Source organism: Lolium perenne, chromosome 2, assembly GCF_019359855.2.
Source record: "Lolium perenne isolate Kyuss_39 chromosome 2, Kyuss_2.0, whole genome shotgun sequence".
Classification (NCBI taxonomy): domain Eukaryota; kingdom Viridiplantae; phylum Streptophyta; class Magnoliopsida; order Poales; family Poaceae; genus Lolium; species Lolium perenne.
The window spans coordinates 196,053,250-196,073,680 of NC_067245.2; the positions used below are offsets into that span (position 1 = coordinate 196,053,250).

General features: G+C 43.9%; 2 protein-coding genes across 4 annotated transcripts; both read left to right on the plus strand.

Moving 5' to 3' along the window:
• The first annotated feature begins 5,356 nt into the window (after window positions 1–5,356).
• LOC127322755 (probable magnesium transporter NIPA1) lies at window positions 5,357–9,308 on the plus strand. Of its 3 annotated transcripts, none has more exons than XM_051351175.2 (9): window positions 5,357–5,412; window positions 5,491–5,660; window positions 5,848–5,904; window positions 6,272–6,362; window positions 6,447–6,607; window positions 7,294–7,421; window positions 7,507–7,644; window positions 8,320–8,412; window positions 8,845–9,308. In XM_051351175.2, the coding sequence occupies exons 2-9, from the start codon at window positions 5,534–5,536 to the stop codon at window positions 9,004–9,006; spliced, it is 957 nt and encodes a 318-aa protein (XP_051207135.1). In that variant the 5' UTR covers window positions 5,357–5,412; window positions 5,491–5,533; the 3' UTR covers window positions 9,007–9,308. The 3 variants fall into 3 exon arrangements, with proteins under 3 accessions (XP_051207135.1, XP_051207136.1, XP_051207137.1); XM_051351176.2 differs by having other exon boundaries at window positions 5,360–5,412; window positions 5,496–5,660; XM_051351177.2 differs by lacking the exon at window positions 5,357–5,412 and having other exon boundaries at window positions 5,521–5,650.
• Window positions 9,309–13,794: 4,486 nt separating this feature from the next.
• LOC127322757 (uncharacterized) lies at window positions 13,795–20,200 on the plus strand. The gene is made up of 2 exons (XM_051351178.2): window positions 13,795–14,445; window positions 19,946–20,200. The coding sequence occupies exons 1-2, from the start codon at window positions 13,844–13,846 to the stop codon at window positions 20,157–20,159; spliced, it is 816 nt and encodes a 271-aa protein (XP_051207138.1). The 5' UTR covers window positions 13,795–13,843; the 3' UTR covers window positions 20,160–20,200.
• Window positions 20,201–20,431: the final 231 nt, after the last annotated feature.

Below are 20,431 nucleotides of genomic sequence, written 5' to 3' on the forward strand. Positions count from 1 at the left end.
TAGTTATGTAGTTGTGAACTAAAGACGAGCTTCTGTTGTAATAAACTTTATCCAGCACTTTACTTGCTATTAATTACTAGTTCGGCTATGTTTGTGAACCTATATATATGGCTCTGTCGTTTTCCGCACTTGATTTGGTCGTTAATTTTGTTTGCATATGCCGATGATTAGAATGGTTGGTCACTTGTACACTCGGGGGTGGAGCAAGCGAGCCTGGTGTGATGGCACAAATATCCATGTCTTGTGCATCCTACCTGGCCTCGCTCACTCCATCCCTGAATGTTAAAATTTGTTTTGACCAACAATGTATGAGGCATTCCATTTAGTTCATAGTAGCTACTTATCTCTTGTTTGAGTTGACACTTCTTAATTGCATTTGGCCGATGATTAGAATGGTTGGTCACTTGTACACTCCGTGGTGACGTAAGCGAGCCTGGTGTGATGGCACAAATATCCATGTCTTGTGCATCCTACCTGGCCTCGCTGACGCCATCACGGAATGTTAATATTTGTTTTGACCGACAAAGTATGAGGCATTCTATTTAGTTCATACTAGCTACTTATCTCTTGTTTGAGTTGGCACTTCTTAATTGCATTTGGCCGATGATTAGAATGGTTGGTCACTTGTACACTCCGTGGTGACGTAAGCGAGCCTGGTGTGATGGCACAAATATCCATGTCTTGTGCATCCTACCTGGTCTCGCTTACTCCATCACGGAATGTTAATATTTGTTTTGACCGACAAAGTATGAGGCCCTTGTCATTCTTCCATTTGCTTTCGTATTTCAAAATGCCGATGATTAGAATGTTTGGTCACTTGTACACTCGGGGGAGGGGCTAGTGAACCTGGTGCGATGACACAATTATCAATCTCTTGTGCATCCTACTTGGTTTCACTAACCCCTTCTCTGAATGTTAATATTTGTTCCGACCAATAATGTATGAGGCATATGCTATTTAGTTGATACCACTTGGCTCTTTCTTCCATTTTAGTGCCGATGATTAGAATGTTCGGTCAACTGTACACTCCGGGGTGTCGCTAGTGAGCCTGGTGTGATGGCACAAATATCAATCTCTTGTGCATCCTACCTGGCCTCACTAACGCCATCCCGGGATGTTCATATTTGTTTCGACCAACAATGTATGTGGCCCTTGTCATTCCATTTGCTTTGGTATCTCAAAATGCCGATGATTAGAATGTTTGGTCACCTATACACTTGGGGGAGGGGTCAGTGAACCTGGTGCAATGACACAAGTATCAATCTCTTGTGCATCCTACTTGGTTTCACTGACCCCTTCCCTAAATGTTAATATTTGTTCCGACCAACAATGTATGAGGCATGCCTTTTAGTTCATACTACTTGGATCGTTTTTGAGTTTGCTCTTATTCGTTGCAAACATCTATGAGCGTGAACTAATGTTTCTTTGGCTTGTTCATATATGTGCAGATATGACGTGGTATGTCGTGTACAAGGGCAAGGTCCCCGGAGTCTACAACGACTGGGAGGAGTGTAGGAGACAGGTTCACCGTTTTAGCGGTAACAGCTACAAAGGGTACACCACTAGAGCGGAGGCCGAAGATAGATACGCACGCTATTTGGCGGGAGAGAGGAGGGAGCGGAGGAGGAACCGGATGAAGACCACTATCACCTGGATGATGCTAGTAGTGACTCTAGCTCTCTTCTATGTGATTGTACTTTAGATGATCGATCTTGTGTAACCACTAGCTCATTTGCGACTTTGTAACCCCGTAACTTGCATTGTAACCTCGTAACTTCTCTAATGTGAAATCTTGTGAATCATGTGGGGCTAATGTGAAGAACTATGTATGGATAAGTTGTGCTGTTGTTTATATGTGTTATATATCCTGTATTGTGCTATTGTACTGTGATATACAACCTGTATAAATACCTGCCAGGATACAAAAAAAAATTCGAAATCGTAGCAGTGGCGCACTAGTGGCCCATCAGTGGCGCACGTCGACTAAGTAGCAGTGGCGCACTGCACTGGATCCAGTGGCGCACTGCCCTGTGATCCCCTCCGAGACTAGCAGTGGCGCACCAGGAACCTCAGCTGTGGCGCACATCCTGGAGACAGCAGTGGCGCACGTCCACACGCAGCAGTGGCGCACCACCTCGCTGAAACAGTGGCGCACGCAAAACGGTAGCAGTGGCGCACCTCGTCTAGACAGTGGTGGCGCACTGCCACTGACCAACAGTGGCGCACCACTTTGGAGTAATAGTGGCGCACTGCTGGACCTATCAATGGCGCACCACGCAGTGCGCCACTGGTATCCAGGCTAGTAGTGGCGCACCCCTAGTGCGCCACTACTAGGAGTTAGCAGTGGCTTGATAGCAGTGGCGCACCACTAGTGCGCCACTGAAGGCTATATGTGGTGCGCCACTGATTGCCTTTTTCCTAGTAGTGTTGGGTCATTTGACATAATGTTTGAATCACAAATATGCTACCTTGACTAAACAATAGTATCTAGCTATCACACGATAATTATAGCACGCGAATTCACTTTATCCCTCGTGAGGGAGCAAAATAAAAGTAAATACCATAGTAGATCTTCAATCTGTTGTCACTATTCAATCACAACCACCATGCTACTCCATCTAATACAGACTTCTTCCCACACATGCTCTTGCATACAAGTTAGATCAGAGCAAGTACTTAATAACATAGTACATGTTATACATAATAGGTTCCAATCTCATATATCAAATCATAGAATAAAGATCTACCACATAGGAATTACATTTATGACCATAATCATGTTGAGCAACTCATATGGTACTAGATCTATGAAGAACAAGAGAGAAATAGATCAAGTTACTACCACAAACCCATAGTCTCGAGGTGGACTACTCCCTCTTCATCATGGTGATATGATGGTGGAGGCGTTGGAGAAGGTAGAAATCCCTCCACCGGTGGCTCCTGCGGAGTTTCCCCCTCCAATTTTCGCTGGTTGTAGCTCTGTTTTGGTGTTTTTGTTGCGCTCTCCTCGGGTTGTCCTTTATATACAGGTTATTAGGTCAGACAAAGTCCGCGTGCAAAAGAATAAAGCGAATCAGACGTCTGAGGAGGGAAAGGGCATGGGTGACACGCCCACCCCAACTGGACGCACCACACGGCCTCTTTTGGCCCTCCTAGCCCTTCTCGTGAGGTCCAAGTGATCCAGATGCTTCTCTTGACGAAATATTGACATCCACGGAATCCTAGCTCCGTTTAACTTCGTTTAGGCCCGTGAACGAAATATTTTTCCCCGAAATCATTTTTGTGCGAAAACAGACATAAAGAAGACTTTGCAAAAACAACGGCAGATTCAGTAGTTTCTGTTCAAGTTCCAGTATGGTGAAATTTCTATGCAAAATATTGAGCAAAGTAGTTGAAAAAGTAGATGCATTTTGGATGCATGAGCGACCTGCGCAACGACCAACCAGCCGGACGGTTTTCAAGATCTGGCCCATTTGAGTTTTTGTTCCAGACAAACCGATGTGTGAATTAACCAAACTTTGACATGTTGTATTTGGTGACGTGAAGTGCATTGGTGACCTATAGGTACGAATGCAGTACTAGTTTCGAAATATAAAAAAAATCTCTTTTTATTATCCCCTCTAATTTATATTACTTGATGCTAATGTAGATGTATCTAGATATATTTTAATTATCGATATATCTACTTTAACATCGGACAGGAGGGAGTAGTAGTTTTGTATTTTTATTTCCGAAACCTCTCTAGGGGTTAGCTAAATTTTTCTTTTAGACATGCAGCCAGATCTTTTTTTCTGACATGGTAGCCACTAGCCAGATTTCTTTTGGCACGGCGGCACGAATTAATTTTTGGAGTTAAACCGATATTATTTACGTGCCAGCTAACGTTCGAAAATATTTATTTGTTCCTGATTTCCTCAGTGACCACATTAAACGGCAGCACTAGCTGGCTGCCGAAACCCGGGCCCACTTTCCTCTTTCTGCATGCGCTGCGGGCGCCGTTCGAGCGAACGTGGAGGAGCCGTCCGACGGTTCTTCGATTCCCTACTCCTCCCACCCCCAAACCAAACCAAACCAATTCCCGTTCCCTCCCCGGCCCGGCCCCCAATCCGCCCGCGCCCTCATCGTCGGCGCGCGCGCGCGACAGCCTCCGCGCCGCCGGCGACGGGACACGTGCGGCAAATCCACAGCCGCCACCTTTCGCCGAATCTCCTCTCGTCGTGGGGGCGGGGGCGGCGGCGGCGGCTGCTCTGTCAGGGTTTGGATCGGTTTCGCCTTTTTCTCGGTAAGGAACCCTAGCTTGCTTCTACGGGTTGCTCCAAGGATCTTGCTCGACATTTTCGGTTTTTTCTGCTGCGGGGCTGCGACCAATTTTTCGAACCCAAATCGTCCTCTGGCTCACTCCGTCTAGTTGAGATTGCGTACGTACTACTCGAGAGCGCAAACCGATCTCGATCGGTGTCAGTTACTGCAGGTTATTTTCCGAACGTTCTGGGGTTCAACTGAACCCCCGCGTGCACACGCGCTAGATCCACTCCCAGTGGAAAGTACCCGTGAATCACGTGAGCCGTACTGTGGTTCGAAGAAACCGATGAAACAGACGAATCATATTCCTCACGATTTCTCCGTGCTTCCATTCTTACTCAACACTTGGAATCTCGTTGTCATAGTTTGTACTAGGTGGTACAACTAAGGTTCAGCCAGTTAGTTACCTGCTCTTTTATATAATTATTATTACTTCTTTCTCTTGTACCATCGCATGAGTAGTGGGTTCGTCATCCATATACTGTGCATTACGTATGCACTTCTTCACCTTGCTTGCAACGTTCAGCACAGAAATTTGGTTGAACAGTGGTTCTCAGCCAGTTAGTTATCTCTTCTTTATACAATTACTTCCTTCTCCTGTACTCTTGCATGAGTAGGGGGTCTGTCATCCATATACTGTGCATTATGTATGTACTTCTTTACTTTAGTTGCAACGTTCAGCACAAGAAATTTGGTTTGCTCCTCTTGATCAGTTACACCGTTGTACATATTAAAGTCATTTCATTCTGTCTTTATGCACAACAGTTTTTTATGTTTGCACTTTCCTGTTTGCATGTAGGAGTTGCTCTTTGGCGCGATATATATGTAAGCTGGAGCTGCCATTTTATCCCATTACTCCGCTGAAATAAGGAAAAACTGGGACACTTTTACTCTTCAGGAGTTCCTTCAGGTTCCCTATCAGTGCAGGTCGCTCATTGTTCTTGTACTGGCACTTTATTGTTACAATTTTTCGGATGGTCGAATTTCTAGTTCTTTCACTTGCAACATTTCAATTACGATTTCTTGGATGCATACCTGATGATTCTCATCATGTTCATCTATGTTTCTGTAGGGACCTGTTCCTGAATATTCAGTAAAAAGCAACCCAAGGTCCTAGTGTTCCAGTGAATAAGTTGAATTCGAACATTTATAAGTGGTTTACTAAATGTCAATCCATTTCGTATGTAGGATAGGTATTGGATATTGTAGGTGACTGAAAATACTGTCAAACATGGTGATGTCTCTGGACAATTTGAGGGGCTTCGCATTAGCCACATCATCAAGTGCTTTTATTGGATCAAGCTTTGTGATCAAGAAGATTGGGCTGAAGAAAGCTGGGGATGCTGGGGTAAGAGCAGGTTGTGCCTCCCACCTGTATCTTTTTTATTTTTTTTTGTACCGCATACAAGGTGATTTAAGAATGTTTAAATCCCTCACGCTACTATAGTGCTTCAGTATTCCTTTCCAAAGGTTAATGTTTCGATATTTCTTCTGCATTCAATCCATTTGTAATTAATTAGTGCTTTTTGGCCGCATGATTTATAGGTTCTGGAGGCTACTCATACTTGTATGAACCGTTATGGTGGATAGGAATGGTAACTAGTAAGTATCACTTACATTTTGCTGTTTTTAGATGTGGGTGGTGTTACAGCGAAGGCACTCAGTACATACACTAATCCAATTTTGTTTTGTTGTCTTTTTTTCTTGGGGCATCTCCCCCCAAAACAGGACTATTGTTGCTAAACTTAAATTTATTCACAAACATAAGTAGTGTGGTAGTTTTTACATTGAAATTAGATATCATAGAAGAAATAGTGCCCCAGTGCTTGTACCATTGTGAAAGATTACAAGAGTAAATCACCTTATTTAATAGAAAACCTACTAATACTTCATTTCGAACGAACAATATATTCTAATAATTAGATGTAAGCTCAAAATGTTGTTTATCTCTCTGCATCTTCTTTTGCAGTGATTCTGGGCGAGGTGGCAAACTTCGCAGCATATGCATTTGCTCCTGCAATACTTGTTACTCCTCTGGGAGCATTGAGCATCATTTTTAGGTTTTACACAGATCTTCCTTTCTGTTCCAAAATTCTGCTGAAATGATAGTACAATGTCTCCATAATTCACTTTTATTCATGCAGCGCAGTGCTAGCACATTTCATTTTGAATGAGAGGTTGCATATGTTTGGTGTGGTTGGTTGTGCATTGTGTGTTGTTGGCTCAGTTGATATAGTTTTGCATGCCCCCAAGGAAAAAAAGATTGATTCAGTTAGCGAAATATGGCAGCTCGCAACTGAACCAGGTAGCTCCTTTTCTCAAATTCCGTAATGTTTCTAGCTGCCATTTCTCATAGTTTTCCGTGGAGAATATTAATTTTTTTATTTTCAGTACTACAAGTTTCTCTGTTAGTTTACCATCAGTGCTAGTCTGAAATGCGTTAGATCCGTAAATAACAGATGCAGTAATATTTGTAACTCTCAGCAGAGTTTTCTGGTCAGTTTTATAATTTTCATTCTGAAGTATATTGGGATCACGAATATTCTTGGCTTGATAATTCTATGAAAGATCTACCCTCATATTAGCTGCTCCTTTTGTGACCTAAGATGTTTCCCTTTAGTGTTTATTTATTGTTCATTCTTTGAATGGATGGCCAGAGCTACTGCCTTGCTTTAAAAAAAAAACGAAAACACTACAGGCAGGCATCTTTTCTACGTTATCAATGTCAATTATTCTTCTTGTTTTTGTGGAAAGACAGGGAGTTAATACCATCTATGTTTGTATGCACTATATTGGCACACAATATGTGGGAATACTTCCATAAAAGAAGTATGTAGTTAATACCCAAAAAGTATCTGAAGGAATGTTGTTTTCCTTTATGCAGAAGCATTCTTTTGCTTGGGTTATGTACTTATGTTTCCTATCCCGCTTTATCAGTAATATTTATGCCATCAAATCCGTTTTGACATGCACTCGAATCTGTGCTGGCAGGTTTCATAGTGTATTCTTGCTTGGCTGTAGCACTTGCACTTGTTTTAATGTTCTGGGTTGTTCATCATACTGAACAAAGGAAAATGCTCGCATATATTGCAATATGTTCACTATTCGGGTCTCTTACGGTATGTTCACAATACATCATACCAAACATGAGTTGTTCAAACAAATTTATTGAAAAGCTCTGATGAATTGGTATATTTGGGACAGGTTATCAGTGTAAAAGCAGTGGCTATTGCCTTAAAGCTCTCATTTAATGGAGTGAACCAATTTGTCTATGTCCAGACGTGGTTCTTCATCGCTGTTGTAATTATATGCTGTTTAGTTCAGCTGAATTATTTGAACAAGGTAAGCTTTTGCATTATTTTTTGAATTTTGGAAGTATACTGCCATACAAGATATGGAATTGCTAATATTATTCTTGTCAATAGAACAACTAAATGGAAACTACCTGAATATGCTATGGTTGTAATTCCTGTGTTAATTGGTCTGTTAACAAATTATTTGCCAATTTGCCATTCAGCCAGGACATTTTGTGAAAAAATGTTCGATGATTAGCAAAATTTTCAAATTTTATAAGCCTATATATAATCTTAGACACCGGTTTTGGAGTTTTGGGAAGTGCTATGGTACTGATGAGTGATAACTATTGCGCAACTAGTTCACATATTATATGCCCCAAAATTGAGAATCTTGTATTATGTGGCAACAATTTGATGACAAATCTCTGAATGGTATGTGCAATGTACAGGTCTGACCTGCTCTGTGCTCATCACAAACTGCAATTGAACTGAGTTTTCTAACACTGAAGATTCTAAACTTCTGTTGCATAAATTGAGATGAAATAAGTATTGAACTTACTGATTTAAGATAAAGCTTGAATTGAGAACCCAGATCAATCTTCATAGGTGTCTTTAGCACATTTGATGAAAGAGGCTTAGCGCTTCTCTAAGAATCTCTGAGAAGTTCGTACTTGCTTTAGTTTTACATTTGGTGATCTGGGTTTCTGTTTGTTATTTTCAGGCCTTGGATTCATTCAATACAGCTGTGGTTGCCCCTGTATATTATGTGATGTTCACCATTCTTACTATTTTCGCGAACATGATCATGTACAAGGTAATGCATATTAGTTCTTTCATGAACGTGATATACCAAGCCATTTCCCATTTCATGAAGACAAGATTTGAAACTTTCACATGATTTTTTTTGTTTGACTTTATTTGCTGCTACACTACATAATCATTCTGAAATGCAGAAGTATTTTTGTTGCTCTTGTTTGAAATTGGCATGTCTCTCGTGTCCAACAAGATGAGAAAATTTAATGCTCACCACTTAAGCAAACTCTGCCCTTATCTCTTTAGTTTGATAGTTTGAAAAGGAATGCAGTGTCTATATTCTTATTTAATAAACTCCAATATTTTGTTATAGAACTATGGTATTGACTTGAGTTTCATTCTAAATCTTCTATTCCTAATCAGAAATTGTTGGTAGCGATTTAAGAATGCAACAGAGATATCATATGACTGTTGCTGCTTTACTTTATTGCAGGACTGGGACTCTCAGAATGCAACACAGATAGCAAGCGAGGTATGTGGTTTTGTGACAATTGTTGCTGGAACATTCCTTCTGCACAAGACCAGAGATATGGGGAACACACAACCTAACCCAGATTCTCTGAGAGCGGATTGTGAACTCCAGAATCATAGCTAGTCACTGTAACATATCAAAACACATACCCTTGTTCAACATCTAACATATACCGGAGCATTTGGGATCTCAGACCACATGCATTGCAGCTTTACTTCAGCAGTTAGTGATTTAGCACATCGGGAGTTAAGGATCTATATATAGGCATTTCTATATGCTTCATAGGAATATTTGTTTTTTGTTAAATTGCGGCAAAATTTACGTTTCTTCAGTTTAGGGAAACAGTCATGTTCCATTGTAAATATAGTTGATGATATTTGACTGTAATGTGTGCTGCTAAAATTAAGTTGTTTACACTGGGGCAGAACTTCATTTATGGAGGAACAGGCACGAGCTAAGCAGAGTCTACCTAAACCCTACCAGCCAACAGGACATGTGTATAGTCATGTGCCACTGGATATACCCAAACCTGACCCATTTGCTCCCTTGCGTATTTGATTTAATAGTTCTCCCACATTAAGCCGCAGCAACATGGAGTCAGTGAAAATGATAGGGCGCGTTTGGTAGCCTGGGTCCAATTCGCGGCTCAGTGGTGCAAGGGCACCTATACGTTCGAACTTCGGAACGATCTACGGGTCGGAATTGGCCTGTTGTTTGGTAGATTGGGGTCAGAATTGGCCTGCTGTTTGGTAGATTGGGCTGTATGGTTTGGGCCAAAAAGACATTTTTTGCTTGTTTGCCTGCAGTCAACCCCAAATCTCGACGGAGATGATATTACGCCTGTTTGGTACCATCTAGGCATGCCTAAGATCACCTATTCTCTACAATTGGTAGCCTTACCATACTATCACCTCCCATGACACATAAATCTCAGTTCATGATAGATGCAGACTTACGAAGCTAGCAACTCACGAAATCAGCCCTAGCTACTACGAATGGTAGTTCATAACGATGCTCCCTAGCTATTACAAATGGCAGTTTATCATCACGAGGTAGTTCAACATACAAGGATTAAACTGGGGTTCGAGAAATAGGGGATCAAAGGGGTTCTTCTTATTCTTCACTGCTTCACATCACTTCTTCACTTGTTCTTCACCTTCTCAAATGGTGGTGTTGCCTCTGGCTTCTCACATTGCGTTTGCCCACTCTTGCCTCTTCTCTTTCCAGGCATCATTGTTGCCTGCCTCCACGCCATGTCCGGTCTCTACTTCATCAAAAGTGACAACCCCTTGGAAGAAGTCATCCTTGCCCCAACTTAGGATCTAGTTGTGAAGAATGCAGCAAGCAAGGACTAGCTTTACTTGAGTGTCAAAAGTGTGAAACAATTGCTGGTCAAGGACCTTGAACCTGTTCTTCAATGCAACAAAGACCCTCTCAATGGTGACTGTAAGGCTTGAGTATCTCAGATTGAACAACTCTTTCGCATTCCGAGATCGGTTCCTGGGAGAGAACTCGTTGAGATGGTACCTTGTTTTCCTGAAGGGAGGTAGATACAAGGTCGACATGCATATCCAGCATCTCCAAGGTAGAACTTACCCTCAGGGATTTGTAACCCATCAGGCCTGGTCAAGCTGTCGTCCAGGATGGTCGCATCATTAGCTGAACCCTCCCACCTAGCAAGCACGTATGTGAACCTCATATCGAAATCCACAGCTGCTAGCACGTTCTAGCCGGTGTAGTGCTTCCTCCTGCGGAATGTTGCAAATATTGATCTCGGTACCTTTTGTAGTCACATGAGTACCATCAATAGCCCCAACGCAATCATGTCAAACAATTAGCACACGTCATGTTTTTGACAGTACCACACATCTGATAAGTAAAACGAACATGATTTTGTACTCACCCTGAAATACGGGAACCACCTGTAGCTGTTCTTGATCTTGGAAGTTGTGTTCGATGATGTTGGCTTGATCATTTCACCTCGGAGCTCCCCAATTGCGTACAACACCTGCTGGAAGTACCAAGAGATAGTCTCCGTGGATCGCCTGTATGTGCTATGGATGACTCTGAACCTCTGGTTATGACCCACGACATGAAGAAATATTGCGACTTGTTCTTCGACAGAGGTGTGGATGCTATCAACCAGAAGTCCTCTAGACCTGAACTTTTTCACAATTGCATAGAAATGGGTTCTTCTCATCCGAAGCATCTAGATAGCCTCTACATCGTTGCAGTTGTAGATGTAGTTTAGGTTGGCAATCCTCTCTTGATCTCGTTGTAACATAGGACCGTAACTGAAAGGAGGAAAAGCAGCACACCTAACTACTCTCTTGTGCACCATCAGGATCCAGGCTTGTATGCAAATGATGAGTGATGCGGCGTGATGCACAAGCTAGAGCTGGTCGGTCTACTCAAACAAGAACTATGCATTACGAACGGTCTTATCGAACCCAACTAGTTCTACCAGTAGAGCAGAGACGTTTCCCCCTTACCTCCGTCATGGCAGATGATGGACACGGATGAAGGCGCCGCAAATGTGCGCAGGTTTCGCCGCGGCTGGAAACGACGAACTTGCTCCAGCGCCGGAGACCGAAGGGAGATGCGCGCTGCCAGATTTGGGTCGCCGCAGCCACTGCCAGTGCGAAAATTGGGGAGAGGGAAAATTTTGGAGGGAGCTAACGGAGAGGGTAACAGAAGAGGGCTCGGATTTCGCCTTCTCCCGCCATGCCGAGGCGGAGCACCCGCGCGAATGGCGTTATCAGTTTTCTTCTCCCTAGGGCATGTCCCTGGAAAAACTGTCAAATTGGACGTTCCTCCCGGGCCTGTCCCGGAGGTACTTTAAGAACCGTGCGGTGCGACAACGCGGAGGAGGCCAGGAAACCAAACGGCCCAAAAACCGCGAGGCACATGCGAGCCAAAGAACACCCGCCTCTCTCCATAGTCAAAATCAGTGAGATTAATTGAATCTTTTTTGTTCTCTAAAATAAAATTTGTACCTTTGTAGCGATCTATTTAGTTTGAACTGTTCCCCACTTTAGCGGGCTTATGCGGGATGTGCACTTGCATCTATATATCTAACAGATGTCAAATCATAAGTTTCAACAAACACTTAAACATTTCAGCCTACTAAGGTAAATGCGATGTTGAATTTGATCCGAAAAGAGTGCATAGGAGGCAGTAGAGGATGCCCTAGTTCGAACCATACTTTTTAGAAAGCAAGTTTTCTTGTTTTGTTGAAGAAGGCGAAGGACATGTTTTGGCGAACCATAAACAGATGAACCGCGCTTAGCACTGCCAAATTAGCATTATGTAATACATTTGACGTAGGATTTCGAGTTATCCTTTCGGGACTGAACAATTTCCTATTTTGATATGATGGAGGGATTGAGCGCCGTAAGAGATAATACTATTTTTTCGGTCAAATGTCATTCCGATCAAAATGCTCCTTGCGGAAACATCTTTAGTACAGGGGGAGTACATTATAACTCCACTTTCTATCATATTGCCTTTTTGAGATAGTTGGCTCCTAGGTAACATGGTAATGCACCATGAGGATACTTAATCCCTCTCATTGCTCACCTTCGTTGCCTCACTCTCCTTTCATTGTCAATTTAAACCAGTGTCGCTCCTCACCTTCCCCTTCCTTCTCCACCCATGTCACTAAGCCCGCCTTCGAGAACTCAAAGGTAGGATGCCTTTGGAGCATATTTGGACAGTAGTATGGCACCCTCCGTAAGTGTGGGGAGATGAATGGCTATGTTATCTAGTCTCCACAGTGCTCTTACTCTCATTTAGCGTATAGATATATTCAAATTAGACAAATCCGTGACATTACTTTTAGGACGGAGGGAGTATATGTGATTTACTAAATTCATATGTCTCAAGGGACACAATATGAGGCAACTGGTTTATTAGAAGTTGGAATTTATGTATCAAAGCTCGTAAATTAGAAATGCACTTTTTTTAGGTGGAATCTGTGGCTGAATTTCAGAAAACTTAATGGGAGGTTGTCTCAGAAAACTTAGGGGGTTCTTTCGAAATCCGAAGAGGAACCCCTAACAATCATGCACATAATTTTTCCTTCCACTATTATTTCAAAACGTATTCACAAAATTTCTAGTGCTCCCTCGTCTCATGAAATACATCTTAACTTCACACAAAGTTAGGTTAAGACATGTTTCATGGTACGAAGGAAGTAGTACAAACTGCTAGTGTGGTCACGTGTCCAAAACAAAAGATACAACGTTGTATAACAACACTGTATATTTATATCATGTTTTTGATCACATATGATCATCTTTTTATCCACTCATTTGTATGTTTAACTAACTTACTTCCTCCGCCCCAAATTAATAGACGTAGCACAGTGATTTTGTAAAGTATTTGTAGAATCTTAGGAACCCACAAAAAAAAAGAATTGGACATGCACGTTCATATTACACTCTCCAGGTAAACGAATTAAGAGACTTTCAAATCGCACACCACTAGGACATATACCATTGGCATTTTTTTCTTATACAAGTGCAATGTGAAGAATTTTACTTGTAGTTTACATGTGAGAGAAAGAAGTATGTGCCTATGTCTCAGTCACCTCAGAAAAGTGCAATTGTAGTTCAAAGAAAAGTGCAACTCGATCGAGTTGCACATCTCTGGTAGTAATGTGCAACAAGAATTTTTTTTGTACGTGACTTAGACTTTAAAAAAAAATCTCAATTGACTGAGACATATAGCAAAACCAGAGAAAAAAAGAGAGCTAGTAACCAATTTGTGCATTATCCTACTTTAGCGTGTGCCTCTCTGTATTCTGAAACGAGTTCACTCGAGAGCAGAGCAAGGAGGAAACCACCCAAGTTCACACCACCACCAGTCCACCGACTCGACAGTCAATAGGAGTGCTCCAAAGCCCACACAGGAACGCGCACAAGCACACACGCACGTAGCGCTCAGTTCCCGGCCGGCCATGGAGCATCCGACGGTGCGCGACGTGCTGGCCTTCCACCGCGTGGACCGCGCCGCCTACGAGCGCCTCCTCTCGCTGGGCGCCGGCCCGCAGCCCGCCCGCGACGCGGTGGCGCTCCTGATGTGGCTGGACCGCAGCGTGGGCGCCGACGCCGTGGCCAGCGTGTGCGCCCAGGTCCGCGCCCCGCCCGACGCCGCGCGGCTCGTCTCCGACGCGCTCGCCGTCCTCCACGGCGTCGCCTGGCCGCGCGGCCTCCAGGCGCAGGCGTCGGTGTGCGGCGGGTGCGGAGGCGCGGTCGCGCGCCGGTTCCTGGACCTCGTCCCGCGCGGCGCCGACCCTAGGCGCGGCGTCGCGGACGTGCTCGAGGGCGTCGGCGCGCTGGTGTTCGACGACCGGCTGCACGCGCTGCTGCGGCGGTACGAGGAGGACGGTGGTGCCGAGCTCCCGGCTGAGCTGGCCGCGCCTTACCGAGTGCGTCGCGACGGCGCGGCGGCGGCGGAGGAGGAGGATGACGAGGACGGTGGCGGCGGGCGGTCGCTGTTCATCACGTTCTCCAAGGGGTTCCCATTAACGCGCGACGAGATCGAGGGCTACTTCACAGAGTACGTAGCACCCTAATCCCAAAGCAAATTAGTACGTACTCCTACATGCAGGCCCGATAAATTAACACTTTGACCATGAGCTTAAACCCTAGTAGTATAGGATTAGTACTCGGTTGTTGACACACTTTGGTAGTAATAGTATCTCCAAAGGAGTTCCTCACAGTCGGTCGTCGTCTCGTCTTGGTCGTGTTATTGTTTCTTGGGCGACCCGTTGGATTCCTCTGCGGCCTCTGTTGGACTTTTTTCCCATTTTTCAATCAAAAAGCAGCAAGATTTCCCTTTTCCTTTCGCGCCCGCTGTCTCTGGCATTGCCCCTTGTACGTGCTTTGAACAAGGCCAGAGCCCACAAGAGCCAAAACAAACTTGTCGCGGAGCCGATGAGTTTCGTATCGTCCTATCCTACTTTTATTCCGTTTCCGATTCTGGGCGTCTTCTTCCGCTGCTTTCGGAGCCCTGACTTCCTTTCTTCCGGTCTCGGTCTCGGTCAGCCTGCCGCGGCAGCGCCAGCACATGCGTTTCTGCTTCTCGATATCACAGACTAGCAAAAATAGGCGCGGCGGCACGCCGCGCCCGGCCTAGAGTTAAAGAGTAAAGAATGCTTCAAATCATATTAAATTACAGCTATGGTGTGGAGTTCTGATAGTAAATGGATGATAAGAAATGTGTTAAAATGAAAGATCTAAGGCGTGGAACTGATCATCTTATTTTCACAAACAATGGGTACAATAGGGACTTGGTTATGGATTTTATGAAGTTTGGCACCTACGAAAACAGCTACCATAATTGCCTCCTTTCCTTTTAATAGAGTTCCTCAGCGCCTCTTGTCATCGTCCTTATTGTCGGGTGATAGCTCCTTATTGTCGGATGATAGAACAATAATTTCCTGGCGCTTGACAGGAAGGCATAGGCTGGTGTGGCATGTGTTCTCCTGGAGGAGAGCCCTGGCTCGTCGCGGCTGCCAATACCGGAGAAGGTATATCTCAGGCACCACTGAAGTGGACTATCAGAGCATTTCTTTCCACAAAATTGCATTCAAATTTTTTTGCAACTAATAACCATGCTTCTAATTTTTTTATTGATTCCTTCAAAGCGATCGAAAGTGGTGCTTGTTGTCTATTTCAAAAGTTGCTAACATAATTACAGGATACATCAAAATAACCATGCAATACAGACTATGTTCTAAGAGTATTGCATCTCTGCATAATCATCAAACCTTAGAAGGAATGACCGCCAAAAATCCAAATTAAGCAATCAAATCAAAAGGGGTTCTCTACACATTTACATGATTTGTTCTAAACCTACAAAAATACATCACATGAGTTCCCATGGTCCCCGTTCACTAAATAGATTCCTATGCATTAAGAGGAAAAAAAAATTATACCTAAAGGAGAGTATATATGTACTAAATGAAATAGCATGTATAATATACATGAAATTCTGTGGCACTCAAAGAGCTCCCAAATAAACATACTGCTTAGCTTTAGAACCAGATATACATAAATTTTTCTTTACTATATGCGGACCAATTGAAAACTTAATAACTAATCTCCAGCTAGCCGTAAGGCCCCAGTTAATGAAGAAGTTGTGATATCATCAGCTCAGGTGGGACCGTTTGCTTCAAAGAAGTTGCGCTTAGTGATGCCTACAACAATAAGTGTGTACTAAAACATTTCCATTTTCTTCAGTACCAATAATGAAATATGACGAAATTCGTGGGGTATGACGATGTACTGAACTTCAAGCTACTTGTACATTCTTCCTCTTTAATCACATTAAGAAAATACTCAATTGAACGAAATTTGAACAACTGAGCTCTCCGAGAAGAAACAAAAATCACCTTGATACCTCTATAAATTTTTCTTATTAATGCCTCGATGCCTTCGTTGTCCAAGCCACAAAGCTTCAGTTCCTAGGGAGAAGTTCTCATATACTCTGATATGTACAGGCAATATATGCACGCTCATGATCTATGTACTGAAATGGCTGAACATGAATGCACTCACCCAACATGCTATCTCACTTCCATTTCAAAGTTCAAACTCTTCAGTTGTATGTTAAATGGAATACAATATGAGCATAACAAATTTTAGTATTTATTTGTGCCGAAATAGCACATAATGTACTACTCCCTCCATTCCACAATATGAGCCATTTTGACAAACTATTTTAGTTTGCCAAAAAAAAGTTTATATTATGGAACAGAGTGATATCTCAGTTTCATTTCAAAGTTTAAACTCGTTAGTTGCATGTTCAATTAAATACAATAAGATCACAAAGAACTTTAATGATACTATGCACCTGAATTTAAATAACTTCTCATCGGAAGTGAACATGAGAGGGATACTGAGCTGCTGTCGTCACCCTGGCCCAGTATCGCACCTCCGATATTTAATTGTATGAACTAATAGCATGTGCCGCAATAAAAAGTTTAAGCAGAATACATATGTTGCATATTTTGAACATTACAAAATATGCAATGGTTCAGATCAAAAAGGACTTGTCCCTCCACACCATAACAGACATGCACATAATGCAAGAACCTTTTTCTCATAAAAACATTCAAAATCAACTCATTTATGATATCCCTTGCCTAAGATTTGATTTGCTTCAAGATTAATTGAACAAACGAAAAATTACATGGCATGAACCAATATAGAATCTCACTCAGTATCATACTATCTTGAAGCATTAGGAAGAACATACAAGGCCACACTTTTCAGACCCCCGCATGGAAAACCTGCATGTACCCAAGGCTGAAGCCTACAAGAAAAACAAAGCTAAGACGCATCCATACCTGAAATGATTTTTTATGTAATCCCACAGATACTTCATAGCATTGTCCTGAGGCTCCTAAAACACCAAATGAATTTGGCTAGTGCATCAGAAACAACCACATATAGTGGATTAACAGTAGGCATTTGTTGAGGAGTTTATTGGGCAACTTAATTTTTTTTTGCTTCCCCACCTTGATGTACTGCAATGTCCAAATAATATATTTGAGAATTCTGAAAATTAAAAGTAGATTCAGCTAACCATTATTATGCAAGTGCAGATAATAGGAAACACAAGCAGGTGCTTTAAGTCAAGAGAAGGTATGTGGTTAACCAATAACTTGTTCATCTTAAATATGCCAACAGCGTCAGTTCCGAAGACAAAGTGAAGTTTATCATTGCAAATGATCTTCCTTTTATAATCAGGATCCTGAGGGTTATTCTGTCTGGTATATGCCCATAACTGCTTCACAACCTGAGTGAAGATTACAATGTTAAATATACAGAAGTGGATCATGGAAGAAATTAGTAAAATGGGAGAAATCAGATGTTATCTTCTCATCTAAGCTAGTGAAGAAATTGAAAGTACCTGAGTTATCTAAATAGTAGCAGTCTTTCCAACAACAGCCTGAAGTTGAGATGAAATTACACATAAAAATTTAACCCACCAAGCCCACCTATTTTCCACTTAGTGGCACTACAAAGAGAAATAAAGATATCACACCAATCGGTTTACATGCATGGGCGAATTCCATAATAGAACTACTATGTATTCTGACCAGGATGATGAAAAGAAAACTGAGTGCTGGTCGTGAGACCATTACATTCTTTTTGCGGGTCCATTACATGAATCCAACGACTCAGCAGTCGGTCAATATATTCCTGAATCCGAATAGACGACTAAACCAGGTCCGTTAGCAGAATACATAACTCCTAATACTGCCTACGTTTCAAGTGAGCGAAAAATATTGACACGCAAGTCCAAAGAATAAAAGTAAGGGGTACGATTAGATTTTACTAAAGATAATCTGTCATGTACATGAAAAGCTGCTACCGTAAGTATACTGTATAAAGACATTAAAAAACTGAAGTAAATCTGTTATATTTTTCTTGCTGTACTCTGACAAATCCCTCCCTTGTGCATACATTCTGAACAGCACGCTACTGAAGTGAATCCGAATGAGCACAACCAGATTAGCCACAGAATTAGTGACTCTAATCAAATTAATCGACCAGCTAAATGTCCAAGTACCTAGGTTTCAGTCCGCAGTGTATCAATCAACTTGATTTGGAGAACAAAACCAGGCCGGTGGTGCAGCTGTTGGGGAAGCCATGCCCCTGACCCTAGGGGCCCGGCTGCTGGAAGGAGAAGCTCCCACCAGTGGTGATACCGCCCAGGGCGTTGGTGTAGCGGAAGGCGAGAGGTAGCGGTGGGTAGAAGGCCATGGCCGGCCGGCGGAAAGGAGACCGCGGCAGCGTTGGTCCTTGAGACGATGGGGAGCTGGGGCATGGTCTGCAAGATATACTATGACTGAATCGCTACGAACTGTTGCTGCATCTCGAGCAGAACTTGGAGAGGCTGAGAGTGCGGAAGTGGAGAGCCGGAGAGCGATCTGGGAGTTGGCCGTCGGCTGCTGGAGGGGGATTCGAAAAAGAGGTCCCTCTGGTGGCGGATGTAGGGCGCCTTGTGGGAGAGATTGACGCCGAGCTGGGCCTGCGCCCAACCTCCTCCTCTGCAACGTCAGAAGAACAACCTCCATCGCACAGTGGCCCGAAGCATGACCTCCATGGCGCTCTCGTCCCGCGCCTCCGCCACATCATCGCCGGCAGACCAACCACGACCACGCGGGCTCCCCACACCTCCACCGTGTGCAAACCAACCACCACATCCCCGCCCCCTCAACCGTGCGGTCGCCGGCAGACCCACCTCCACGGCCTCCTGCTCCTTCTCCATCACGCCGAGCCGCTGGCGTCGCTGCTGGGGACGTGGTCGAGGCCGCTGTCTCCGTCCTCACCGCCTGTGCCACTTGAGAGCGAGGAGGGATGAGATCAGAGAGAGAAAATAGAGGATCTCATTGCGTTGTGGATGAGCCTTGACGGCGGTGATGGGGACTGGACTGTTGGCACGGAACATGGATCCGCTATGAAGTGGGAACTCGGTTTGGTGGCGCGTGGGAGTCTCGGCCGGCAGCCGGCGCTGGGAGTCCCAACCGGCGGTAGCAGCGCGCCGGAGACCAGGTCGGTGGCGGGCAGCGCAGCGCAGTAAAGGAGATCCTAGGCAAGAAATAAGTGGGAAGAGAGGAAAATAGGAGGACATAAACGAAGCGCGGTGGAGCGGTGGTGGGATTACGCAGTAGCGCAGCACCGCTTTGACTTACTGACACAACATGTGAAGAAATACAGGGATAAACCTGACACTCACTCAGGATGGACCACCATAGACAGAACATTGAAATGGCTACATCCACCCAGTTAGAAGAAAATCTAGAAGAGACCACATAAAAGGACCAACGAAAAGTGCAGGAGGACACCAGAAATGTACACAAGAGGAATGAAGCATAAAACTACCTACGTGTCATCCTATCATTAATCCCAAAAATAATTCAAAATTTGGAGAAAAAAGAACTTTGTTACCAAATAGTATAGTACTTATTCACAGCAAGAAGATGTATATTCCACATGGTATTATATCCTGTCGTAACATTGCTTGATTCTGCGTGTGTGTGCAGGAGGTGGGGCGAGGGGTGCGTGGAGAACGTGATGATCGAGAGGACGCCGCCGGCGGGGGAGGCGCCCAGGTACGGCAGGGTGGCGTTCCGGACCGCCTCCGTCGCGGCGGCGGTGCTCGGCGGGCGGCGCCTCGTCAAGCTCTTCGTCAACGGCCGCCAACTCTGGGCGCGCAAGTACGTCCACAAGCCACAGCAGCAGCAGCAGCAGCAATAAGCTACCTCCACGGGACAACACGTTCAGCACCCCGGACCAACACATGCTGGCACACGAACGCAGCAACACGTATTATTCACCTCGGTTTTTTGAAACTCCACAACACGTGCTACACTACTGAGTTCTCCATAGTAGTAGTTGGTATCTGCTCATCTATGAACTATGATTCTACGAACCTTTATCTTACTACTACTAGTAAGTTGCAATGGATACACCTGTCTCTTGGCCTACACCGACAGTGATGTGTGCAAGCTTACTCAGTTACTGGGAAT